Source organism: Crinia signifera, chromosome 6 (assembly GCF_055691185.1).
Source record: "Crinia signifera chromosome 6, ASM5569118v1, whole genome shotgun sequence".
In the NCBI taxonomy this organism is placed as follows: domain Eukaryota; kingdom Metazoa; phylum Chordata; class Amphibia; order Anura; family Myobatrachidae; genus Crinia; species Crinia signifera.
This window is the reverse complement of record NC_139222.1, coordinates 164,321,013-164,333,921: the sequence shown is the minus strand read 5'-3', so window position 1 is coordinate 164,333,921 and position 12,909 is coordinate 164,321,013. Positions and strand designations below refer to the sequence as shown.

The 12,909-nt window shown below is 44.7% G+C and overlaps 1 protein-coding gene across 1 annotated transcript in view; it reads left to right on the top strand.

The window, feature by feature from the left end:
- SLC12A5 (solute carrier family 12 member 5) overlaps positions 1–12,909 on the top strand; it is a 72,402-nt gene that overhangs the window by 27,785 nt on the left and 31,708 nt on the right. Inside the window, exons 5-7 of the mRNA XM_083147886.1 lie at positions 2,578–2,632; positions 3,138–3,268; positions 5,932–6,173. Of these exons, the coding sequence (XP_083004012.1) occupies positions 2,578–2,632; positions 3,138–3,268; positions 5,932–6,173 (428 nt within the window). The remainder of the gene's footprint in view (positions 1–2,577; positions 2,633–3,137; positions 3,269–5,931; positions 6,174–12,909) is intronic.

Genomic DNA, 12,909 nt, shown 5'->3' with positions numbered 1-12,909 from the left:
CAATGTATCATATGCAATCACATTCATTGCCCCGGGATATGATGTATCCTTGGGGCAGGCGTGACAATCTCCGGATCCAATCCGGTGTACATGGGACCAAACTTTGGATCGGCAGTAAATGACACATGATTTGAGACTTTTCATGCGATGGGTCAAAATTGTGTGAAAAGGGCCCAAATTGCACTAGTGTATGTGGGCCTTTGCTCGTTCCTCTGAGATTTGTACCTTACTTCTACACACTTTCCTGCCTATCTCCAATAATCTGTCTTTTTATGAGCGCTTACTCTTCTTCCACCTATGCTAACAGAACTAATGCACCCTCATAACTGTTAATATTCACTGTAATCCATACTTGTCCCTCTACTTTCCATCTGTGCCCTACATTTTGGGAGTTCTCCTTCTCTCCAGAGAGTGTAGGATGAGCCACAGATAATGAACAATTTTGTTGTAAAGTGGATGGTGTGGGGAGAGTTTTGTGCAAATTGCATTATCATGGCCCAGTCCCAACAGTGCCCAATCCTGCAAATCACAGCATTATTATTGGGTGGATGTGGCTGCATTACACAAGTCGTGATGTCACCTCCCTGAAGTAACCCAACTCCTACTCTCCCTAGGCAACTAAGATGTTACCATAAAAACTAACAGTCTGTAGTCTTACATCCACACTGTGTATAAGTGTTTGATAGCATTTTTTCTATGAAATGTCACCCTTAATATGTAAAATCAGACCCTTTGTGTCTGGTATACAATCTTACTGTGATGCCACAGCCTCTATGTATGGAATATTGATATGTTTGCTAATATTACATTCTAACATACCTTTATCCTATTGTCTGTTTCACACCACTTATGTGTAATACAACAATCACTGTGTCCGATATTGCATTATCACGCTTTGATATAACACCATCTGTGTGTTAACATAATCTTTGTGTGTCTGATATTACATTCTCACTGACTAAAACTTTACCTCATGTCTCTGATATCACATTCTCAGTATCTGAAATGACTACTTGCAACTTAAAACCATTTTACATCTTCTCTTATTGTATCAGACATGGGGTAAATGTAATAGGGCATGAAAAGCCAGCGGTGAAGGAGTTTGTCCGAGAATGACCATATTTTTAAAGCATCAATCCTTTACAAGGTAAAACCAACATGCTTTTGCCTTATAAATGATTTCCACTTTAAAAATAATCATTTTTCGGGCAAACTACCACACATCCTACTACTCGCACCCTATTACATTTACCCTTCAGAGTTGAACGCAAGAGATATTTGCTTTCACATTGCACTTGGAACTTTAGAACATTGGATGCATATTCACCCATAGGCATCCAACATCACCATCATTTCTTGCAGTAGGCCTATTGTTGGTGAAACCAGGAGTATTTATGCCTACACCCAACTCTGCTTACCCTGCAATTCCACTGACATGCTGTCTCTTATATTTTCCTATGTGAGAATGCCTGTTGCAGCCCAATTACACCTATTTAGCCACAATTGGGATGCGCCTAAGATGAGTACAACTGTACATCACACAGTTGCATTTGCAGCATGTGCAGTGCAAAACGTGCAAGATGCACTGCACAAATTAACTTGCCTTCAACTCTGCATCAGCACCATTGTGCGCTTTATATAATAAGTAATCATTACATTGTCTGATGTGTGCCCAAATCCTCAGGCCTTCCATTGTACATTACATCCTTGCTTCTGATTGTGCAGGTTCAGTGCTGGGATTCACTCTAGATGCTCTGTGTCCTATAGCAAATCCTTTATTTGCACACTAATGTATACAACCCAATCTTACAAGAAGCCCGTATATATGAAATATATAAGCAAACACTAATACTGACTTACTGATAACCTCTGATTGCGCGTCACATATTTTGGCTGAGCATGCTATACAGCCTGAGTACTTAACCATTGGCTTATTTCAATCTTTTGAAAAAAAAAAAAAAAACAACATAATTTCACTGTTTTTAATATGACATTTTATGGTTGTGCACTTGTTCTCATATATATATATATATATATACTTGTGCACTGCATTTGATATTACATCCTCAGACTATTCACTGCATCTGAAATCATATCCCCTGATTGTATGCTGCATCTGATCTCATAATCTATGAATGTGCACTGTATTTGATATCATGTCCTCTTAGTGTGCACTGCAAACTCATTATATTGTTTGAGCGTGCACTGCATCTGATATCACATCAAGTGTACACTACATCTCAGTTGCCTGAGTGGGGTTTTCATCTCAGGCAAAGTAGTCTGAGTGTGAACTGCATCTGATATCACATCCTCTTACTGTGCACTGCATCTGATATCATTTACTCCCACCATGCACTGCACCAGAAAATCCCCCACATCGCACTGCGTCTGACATCTTCACCCTACCACGCACTGTACCTGAGACAAATTCTTTTCATGGTGCACTGCTTCTTTTATCCTACCATGATGCATTGCGTCTCATGTCTCCCCCCTTATGATGCACTGCTCCTGTCATCATCTCCCTCCCATTATGCGTTGGGTACAGGCTCATGGCGCCTACCTGTGTTTGCTCTGCAGACCATGCTGACTGCTATCTCAATGAGCGCCATCGCTACCAATGGAGTTGTGCCAGGTAGGGGGGATTTCAGATGAACAAAACAAGGGAGATGCAGTGCGTGGGAGGAGTTGGGTGGGTGTACTTAGCACTGCTGGATGCAGAAGCAGTGTGTGTGGGGGTGTTGGAGACTATATGCCAGATGCAGACGCTGTGCATCAATGAGGTTATATAAAAAATAAGGGGATTATTGCTGAAGAAATGTATATATATAGTAATAAATATGTTTAGTGCACAAATATAAAGAAGTAATGCATTGCGGTATTTCTTAAAATGCTTTATAGTACTAGGTTCTCTTCTGTAATAAATTTTGCAGCTTAGTATAGGGGTACATTATGCCGCACCATGTATAAGCCCTGATGTACTAAGCACAGCAGTACATAGGTGCAGTGCTATTATAATGCAGTGCATTAATAAATAATGCAGTGGTATGAGGTGCAGTGCAGTGATACAGTGTGCAGCTTTAACCAGATTTACAATGCCTTTTTCAGTGCCTGTCATTAAGACATCTGTCTCTCTGCAGCTGGTGGTTCGTATTACATGATATCCCGTTCGCTTGGTCCAGAGTTTGGAGGAGCTGTGGGTCTCTGCTTTTACTTAGGAACTACATTCGCAGGAGCTATGTACATCCTGGGGACCATTGAGATCCTATTGGTGAGTGAAAAGTTAAATGTATTCTGTATTATACCAGCAACACAATGGAAATCTGACATGTATTATAAAGTAGCAGTCCTTTATAGAAGTATTGTTTTCTATATGTAGCAAGTAAAGTACCTTTCAGGCATTTTTCTTAGGCAGTCTGCTACATTTATCTCTTTTGCAATACCTCTCTGGAGGGAAAACAAATATTGCTGCCAGAGAGTCAAAGCTCTCATAATTTCACATGGTATTAGTGGTGGGACAAAGAAGATGAGCATGTTACACTGAGATATATAGCTAGGAGTAGAGACTATATGCTTCACTACAATAGGAATTACGATGGTAGCAGCTGGACCCTAGGGTTATCCAAAGGCTCCGATAAATGTATATTGCAACAGGTATGCAATGCTATACATAGGTTATTATCAAGGAATGTCACCTGTGGATACAGGTTATAATGTATAAAATAAGTAACAGTAGTCTTGAATAGTTATAGTACGGTGTTGCAGGCTGCAGGTGGGTTACCGTCAGCGGCGGCTCCTGCTATAGGGCTGCAGTCCCTCAAGTTGAAATCTGACTGTGTAAACTTAAGCTCCGATGCTCCCTCCCCACAGAGACACAAACAGCCAGCAATAGAGCTCTGGAGGTAGCGTGAACCCCATGCGATCGTGGGTGGTGAGCGTGTTTGGTGGCGGGGGGGGGGGGCACACTACTTCGGCAGCTCTGGTGCTGGCTGTCTGTGTCTCTCCTCTTACCAGACTCCGTGTGTCTCGTGTCTCTCTTCTCACCAGGCTCCATGTGTATCCTCCTCTGCTACTGCTCATCATACACAGGACTGGAAACCCCTCCCCCTTTTGGGCTGCCAGAACATGATGTAATGACAGCAATAGCTTCCATCAGGAAGCCATTCTGTGCACATCACCAGAGCTACAGTGCTTTTATGGGCTGCTGCTTGTGCAGCCCAGAAGCAATTCCTCTGCAATGAGCATGCCCAGATTTCAGTGAGTCACTCAGAGTGATGCAGCTAAAGGAAAGAATGCATTGCACAAGAGAGGTGGAAGTTTTTTTTAATTTTCATAATTGAGCCACTGTAAATAATATTTTTTAAAACTGTTATTTGTGTGTAGATCTTTATTAACAGTATAATGTACTTTACTTAATATTAAAGTTATTAAAAGTGTGTATTTTGCTCTGTACCTGTGTTTGTGTGAATATGAGTGTATTTCTAGTAAATGCACACAAACACTGGTACAGAGCAAATCAAACTAATAACCTGCAAATATATAATGTCCGTTTGCAACGAGCAGCACCCAGAAAATTGCAGCCCCCCTTAAGTCTAAAGGCAGGAGCCGCCACTGGTTACCGTGGAGTAAGCATCAGTTTGTGACTTTGGGCCTTATTCTGGTCAATGCGTAATTTTCCGAATTCTTTCGGATGGCGTTTTTTAGCCGTCTGCGCATGCGTGGGCAACGCTATGCGCATGTGCCACGCACGGTCTCCGTACTCGTTCTCACTAATACCGTACAGAAAAGTGCACCGCATTCACTCGGGAAATATGGGCGTAATATGGGCGTCATTCGGAAGTACACAGGGGCGTAGTTTCAAAGTGGGCTAAACTGGGCGTAAACATGGGCGTACACGAGGGAGTGCACTAATTCTGGTAGGCGTGCATTAGGACTGAACACCGACTGCAAACAAACCAAAAGGCAGAAAATATGCGGTCTCCATATGCAAGTATTGCTTTGCGGACACCACTCGGTCATGCGCTAGGCTTTCGGAACGCCCAATTAGTACGCCCGCACCTGAACCGAACCAATGTCAGCTGAACACAATGCAATCCACTCCTCTACTCATTACTCATTAATTACACTCTTGTCATTGCTTCAATTGGAACCATTGCAGCTTAAATGGACTATTACAAAACACACAAATCTATGCTGAAAGCACGGCAGCATTTTTTACACACATTTACACTGCAAGTAATGGACAGAACTTGCTATCACTAATATAAATATCCATGTCACTTTTACATTCACCAATAACAGCACACATTTGGGGATCAAATAAAAAATTTATTACAGTTAGGGAAAACATAAAATTTTAAGAGCATGTTATTTGGCACATGCCAGTTCAGATAATAGTCGTGAGTTTTGCGTTAATACACCGCATTGGTGCGTACGGGCAGGTTCCCGTCCGTTCTGACGCTGTAAGAATGCAGAATATGTGTGTGTCCACCGCACACGCAAGGTTTGGATGTCGTCCGTAAACACGCCCTCTTAAAGTGTGAGTCCGTCCGAATGCGGAGGTCCGGTGGGCGTTTCTTCGTACGATGTCCGCACAGCGTGGCGTGCAGTCCGCTCCGAAATAATTCAGAAATTTACGCACCAACCAGAATAACCTCCTTTATCCCACAGGGAATGATGAGTATATATGATGAATATATTGTCTCTGCAGGACCATAAATTAGGTTCTACAAGCAGAGAAAAAAGAAATATTTAATTGTGTTTTAATGAGGTACACAACATGAAAGTGTACCTGTTATCAGTACCATGTGGAGATGTCAGAAGACCAAAAAGAAAGTATTTCTGTTTATTATGAGATACTTCCTCTTACAAAAGCTTTTCAAATAATAAAATATATGTGTTTCTTAATTCATAATAATGGTTTTCTTTTTCTAGACGTATCTCTTTCCTGGGATGGCCATCTTTAAAGCAGAAGATGCTAGTGGGGAGGCTGCGGCTCTACTCAACAACATGCGTGTATATGGCACATGTGTGCTCAGCTGTATGGCCATTGTGGTGTTTGTGGGAGTGAAGTATGTGAACAAGTTTGCGCTGGTGTTCCTGGGCTGTGTGATCCTGTCCATCTTGGCAATATACGCCGGGGTGATTAAGTCTGCATTTGACCCTCCAGATTTCCCGTGAGTTTCATAACAGAGCTTCCGAAATGTTTTCCATAACTATGCTCATTACAATCATGTCACCAATGTCTGCTCTTAGCACCTCTCAGATATATTTCATCCTTTCAGATGCTGCTTAACCTTGTGCAGATTTGTGTAGCTCTTCATCTGAAAACATCTGTATCATCTATATATATGTCTATTGTCTGATTGTGTGTCTCCGAAACACTGCCATCTGTTGGCAGCGAATGAAACTACAACTTTCTATCTCACACATACACAAACACAGAGGCAATCACAAGGTAGCAGACTAGCTTTCAAATCATTTGCTTTGAGCGGGCTTACTAGTTATATACATATTTTAAGTATTATGCCAACATAGCTTTAATTATAGAATAAGTGCAGTTAGCAATAGCCATTTATTTTTGCTCATCATGCAAAATGTAAACATGTCTACAACACAGGTTCTCAAACTCGGACCACATTACCCCACACAGTGCATGTTTTGCAGGTCTCATCACAGAATAAGTGAAATAATTAGCTCCACCTGTGGATCTTTTAAAATGTGTCAGTAAGTAATGAGTGCACCTGTCGGGTGACCTGGAAAACATGACCTGTATGGGGTCCTGAGGATTGAGTTTGAAATCCACTGGTCTACAAGTTTGTATTATGCCTACAAATGTTTGCTTGCTGCAGTCATTGACATAGAGCAGTGATTATTATTATTATTATTATTATTATTATATTTTTATTTATAAGGCGCCGTACATACATACACACACAGTGCCGTACATATAGAACACATTATAACAGTACAGGGTATACAGAACTAGAAATAACAGTGACAGAAATACAAAAACAGAGCACAATTAACAGCATGAATCTTGGTACACAATACAGCTGAGATATATGCTGCTTTCCCACTGCAGACCTGTTTTAAGTTACAGGTAATCTTAAACGGTATTTAGCATTCCCACTGCAGCAGATTACAGTTTTAAATGCCATTTAAGTACCATTCCCATTGCAGGTAAAACGTTTTAGCTCTTCAAAACGTTTTTACAGCACAAATGAGTGCCTGTGACTTTAATGGGCTTTTCAGGGTTGTGGGGAGTGTCACAACACAGGCAACAACCAATCGCTTGAATTGTAGCCTGTTTACATTAAGAATACCGTTTAAGATGCATTCCCATTGCCTCTTAAACGGTAGATTACCATTTAAAACACTGCTTTGAAAACGGGTTGAAATACCGTTTAACTTTAAACGGTATTTCAACTCTGGCGCTTTCCCACTGCAGCCTTAAACGGTATTTTGCCCTCAAAAATCGGCAATATACCGTTTAAGGCTGCAGTGGGAAAGGGGCAATAGGGAAGTGAATGAGAATAGATGCAGGTATAGATTGTAGGTGAGTAAGAGAGCTGTAATTGAAAGGCAAAAAGAGTGCTGTGAGAACATGAGGGAGGAGGGCTACAAGTACTTCCCAGAGAGGTTACAAGCTCCAACCCTGGCCAGAGAGATATCCTTCCTGGCAACCAGCTTAGTGATTCTGATGGTGCAGAGTGAGTAAAGCAATGGCACTGATACCGCATTACACACAAAGGGCGAAATGTAATAGGGCTGTTTCACACAGTACGGTTCCTGCCGCACGGTGAAATCCCGTATGGCCAGGGAGCCGTGCCGCACTCAGCAGTTGTGAATGGACACTATTGTGTCCATTCACACGGGACGGCCACGGCCCGGCCGCACGGCTGCAGCCGGATCCCCCCACTGGAAGGGACGGCTGCCGGGCTGTGGCCATCCCTGCCATTATAAAATTCTGAGTGCGGCGCGGCTCCCTGACCGTACGGGATTTCACCGTGCGGCAGGAACCGTACTGTGTGAAACAGCCCGAAGGGTGCAATTTTTTAGACATGTGCGATTTTTGGTCAAAAACGGCCGAAATTGCACATTTTCCGAAAATCGCACATTTAATAGGTTGAAAATCGCAGTAAAAAATCACACTTTTTACCGTGAAATCGCACTTTTGAAAGTGGCGATTTTTAGTCACATTTCAAATCGCATCCAGATGTTTTCCCATTGTAAAGTATACAACTCGCAAATGTAATAGGGTGCGATTTTTGGTAAATGTTACCAAAAATCGCAAAAAAAATAGACCAGGTTCTGACAGGCGAATTTGACAGAACCATGCACAGATCATTGAGATCTGTGCTTGGTCCTGTTAATAAAATGTGTAAAAGTGTTTTTATTAAATAAAAACGGCGTGGGGTCCCCCCTCCTAAGCATAACCAGCCCCGGGCTCATTGAGCCGGACCTGGTTCCAAAAATACGGGGGGGGACAAAAAGCATAGGGGTCCCCCGTATTTCTGAAACCAGTTCCGGACTCTTGGACCGGTCCTGGTTCCAAAAATACGGGGGACAAAAAATCTGGGGGTCCCCCGTATTTTGAAACCAGCACCGGGCTCCAACAGCCCGCGGTGTCATGCCACAGCCGGGGGACACTTTTTATACAAGGTCCCCCGGCCAAAACATGAGCACCGTGGCTGGTCAGCCTTGGACGGGGTACCTGGAGGAGTGGGGACCCCCCCAATAAACTTTTACTTCTCTGTGTGTGTGTTTTTTATAAACATTCTTTTTACAGGTGGACTACAAGTGGTGGGGGAGGTCTTCTGGCACTTGTAGTTCTCAGGTATAAAGCAATGTAACGTATGATCGATTTAACCGTATCAGGCCAGCGTCCACTGGCCACGGACGCCGGTGACAGCCCCGGGCTTCAGCCCTGGACGGGTGAAGCCTGGGGGGGGGACCCCTTTATTGGGGGGGTCCCCACTCCTCCAGGTACCCCGTCCAAGGCTGACCAGCCACGGTGCTCATGTTTTGGCCGGGGGACCTTGTATAAAAAGTGTCCCCCGGCTGTGGCATGACACCGCGGGCTGTTGGAGCCCGGTGCTGGTTTCAAAATACGGGGGACCCCCAGATTTTTTGTCCCCTGTATTTTTGGAACCAGGACCGGTCCAAGAGTCCGGGGCTGGTTTCAGAAATACGGAGGACCCCTATGCTTTTTGTCCCCCGTATTTTTGGAACCAGGTCCGGCTCAATGAGCCCGGGGCTGGTTATGCTTAGGAGGGGGGACCCCACGCCGTTTTTTTTAAAACTTTTTTTTTTAGCACAAAATCGCATTTATAAAAATCGCATTTTTTGCCGCAAATTCGCATCTCATAACATATGCGAATTCACGGCAAAAAATGCGATTTTTAAAGGTGCGATTTGGTGCGATTTTTTTTTTGTCTAAAAAATCGCACCCTATTACATTTCGCCCAAAGAGTCTGTAGCTGGGGAAAGCCATGGAATTTGTAGGGCTAGTGCTGTGGGTTTGTGCACTTACAAATGGAAACCTGTACCACCAAATGACTTTATGCAAACAGCTGCAATCTTCTTTTTTTGATTTATGTTCATGCACCAGCTCTAATCTGAGTGCAATAGAACTGTCATAAACAAGCCTTCCTCTCCAATAATACACACCACTCCGAATAGCACAGGCACGCGGCATCTCTTCAGTGTAAGGAGGGAGCCGAGCTGCTAGGAAAGAGCTGTGCATGCCCTAAAAATTCCGAAAACGGGGGTCGCGGCACTAAGCCACACCCATATATCTGTGGCCACGCCTGTCAGATGTGTAGCTCTGCCCCCTCATCGGGCAAGCCACGCCTTCAGTGCAGCAGGTACTGATTTTAAAAGGACAAAAGTTGGGAGATGATCTGCCAGATAAATGTATAGTTTATGCCCAGCTTTAGCATAAAGTTAGGAAAAAATCTTATGGTGTGTACACACGGTTCGATTCCGTTTTCGATTCGATTTCTATTAGATATGGAATATTCGACCTGCTCTGAAGTTTTTTCTACTCCTTTTTGATTTCCACTATTTTCTATTTGATTTTTCATTCGATGTGCGTTAGATTTGAAATTAGATTTGCTATTAGATCAACACTGGCTTCCATAGGCGTGCGCACGGGGGGTGCCGGGGGTGCACAGGCACCTCCTAATGACCGGCTTGCAGCACCTCCTGGCAGCCGCAGCTTCCACCCGCCCACAGCCTGGCCAGTTGCCGACACCCTAGGCACTGCTCCCCCCGCAGTGTCTGTGACTTTCACACACCACCGCGGTGCGCGCTGGGAGGAGGAGGAGGGACAATGTGTGTCATGATGTGCCCTCCTGCTCCAGCGGCGCTGCGTGATGTGACGCCCGCAGGCGTGACGAGGAGTGTGACTGGTAGTCAGTGGTGGTGCAGGGAGGCGGGCGGACACACTCTCAGTTTTTCTCCCACTGCCCGCACCGCACATGCGCGTGCGCCAGTACTAGAGGGGGTGAGCGCCGGTACTGGAGTGCTGGGGGATAAGCCAGGTGAGCGCAGGTACTGGCGTACTGGGGGATAAGCCAGGTAAGCGCAGGTACTGGAGTGCTGGGGGATAAGCCAGGGTTGATTCAGTACTGGAGTGCCAGTGGATAATCTGGGCCCTGGGGGTGTGCCAGTACTGAAGTGCTGGGGAATAAACCAGGTGTTATGCTGGTACTGGAGTGCTGGGGGATAAACCAGGGGTGCACCGGTACTGGAGTGCTGGGAGATAAGCCAGGGGTGAGCCGGTACTGGAGCGCTGGGGGATAAACCAGGGGTTCACCGGTACTGGAGTGCTGGGGATAAGCCAGGGGTGAGCTGGTGCTTGAGTGCTGGGGGATAACATATCTCCCAACATGACCCTCTCCGGGAGGGACACAATGCTCTCTTCCTGGACTTCCCTCTGAATGAATAACTGCAATCACCTGTGTGTTGAAAAACACCTTTCTTATCAATTACCTTGTTCAGCACAGGTGATGGCAATCATACATCCAGAGGAATGTGCAGGAGCAGAGTATTGTGTCCCTCCTGGTGAGGGTCATGTTGGGAGGTATGGGATAAGCCACTGCACCTGGGTGGCGTCCAGGCCCCAACCGACTGGCCCAGGACGCAGAGAACAAAGCATCCAGAAGTAGCAGTTTAGGGAAAATTATTAAAGGGACAGTCAAAAGGAGACTGTCATTTATTATTTGGTGTTCGACTGTGTCTGATGTCACTTCGCCCAGCTGGGGGCCAGCTCCAGCAGGCATGTCAGACCTGCCAGCCCAGGCCATCGTCGCCCAGCCATCGATTGTGAAGGAGCCACTGCCACCCGCACAGAACACCGGGCAGCACAACTACCACAAGTGCATGCAACCCCTGGCGTCGAGCAAGACACCCCTGGCATCTAGCATGATACCCGTAGCAATGAGCATAAAACCCGTAGCAACAAGCATGTAGGTAAGCGACACTTATGTGGCATAATATGTAATGGGCATTATAGTGTGTGGAATAATGTGTAATGGGCATTACGGTGCTTGGTATAACATGTAATGGGCATTACGCTGTGTGGCATAATGTGAAATGGGCATTATGGCATGTGGTTTACTATGTAATGGTTGCGTGACGTGTAATAGGCACGATGGTGTAAATTTTCAGCGCGCACTGTCCCTGCTTTCCCTATTTTAAAAAAAATTGTCAAGCTCTGGCATAACGTGTAATGGGCATTATGGTATGTGGTATAATATGTAATGGGTGTGTGGTGTGTAATAGGTCTTTGGCGCGCATTTCCCTGTTTTTGCTGTGAGGGGTGAGACTGATTAATTCTGAAGTGCATATACCTAAATAAGTCATCTTCTATTTAGTTTGCATTGATGCCCCATAGGCATTGATAGACATGACCATTAGGCGGTGATGGACATGCCCATTAGGCGGTTATTGACACGCCCATTAGGTGGTAATTGACATGCCCCTTCAATGGTGCACCCCCTAAGAAAATGGGCTGCGCACGCCTATGCTGGCTTCAGGAAGGAGATGGACATTGAATCACATGCTGCAGTTAACACATTAGATTTGCACTATCTACTGTACTATTAGATTTCCACTATATAGTCTTGACTGCCAAGACTATTTTTGTATGTTGAAAAAACATTCGATGCCCATTCCATTTTCTATTCGATTTTGAAAAATAGTGCATATCTCACCGTGTGTATGCTCTAGTTTGCTAAAAAAACAAGTATTTAAGCCAGTGGTTCCCAAACTTTTCCAGGTCAAGGCACCCTTTGGGTCTCCATAATTTTTTCAAGGCACCCTTAAGCCAAAAAACTTACCGAAGTGTTCCCTTTTTTAAAAAAGTAGTTGGGACAAAATAATGCGATTAGTATTAAGATCAGGAAAAAGGTACTTATCATCAATTTGTTTGCAAAAAAGGATGGCTGGTGGCCAAACATCGCCAGCAGTGAATTACTGGCATTGTTTTCGGTGGCAGTTGGTTCACCTCCTCTATTTCAATTTTGAACTGTGCTGCAGCCACCTCTCTGGAGCCGCTACTGATGGCGTCTAGACATAAGATATAGAAAAGCCATGTTTTGCTGAAAATCTGGCTTTTCTGAGCTTCGGGCTATTCACAGAGCAGGTTACCGTGGAGAAGTTCTTGACTTCTCCAGTGACACCCCAGCTCTGCGGCTGGAAGGGAGGAAATTAGATCTGCGGTTTCTACTTTTCCATGGTGTTTAGATTTGCCATAACAGGATGGCAGAATCTGCACATCTGTGCAGAAATTGCAAGCAAGCTAAGTGCTTCCCTGCTCTCTGCCCAGCACCCAGCTGTAGCTATGCCCCTTTCCTCCCTGCAGTGTTCCGGGACCTCTGGCAATGGAGCATATTCAGTGGGACC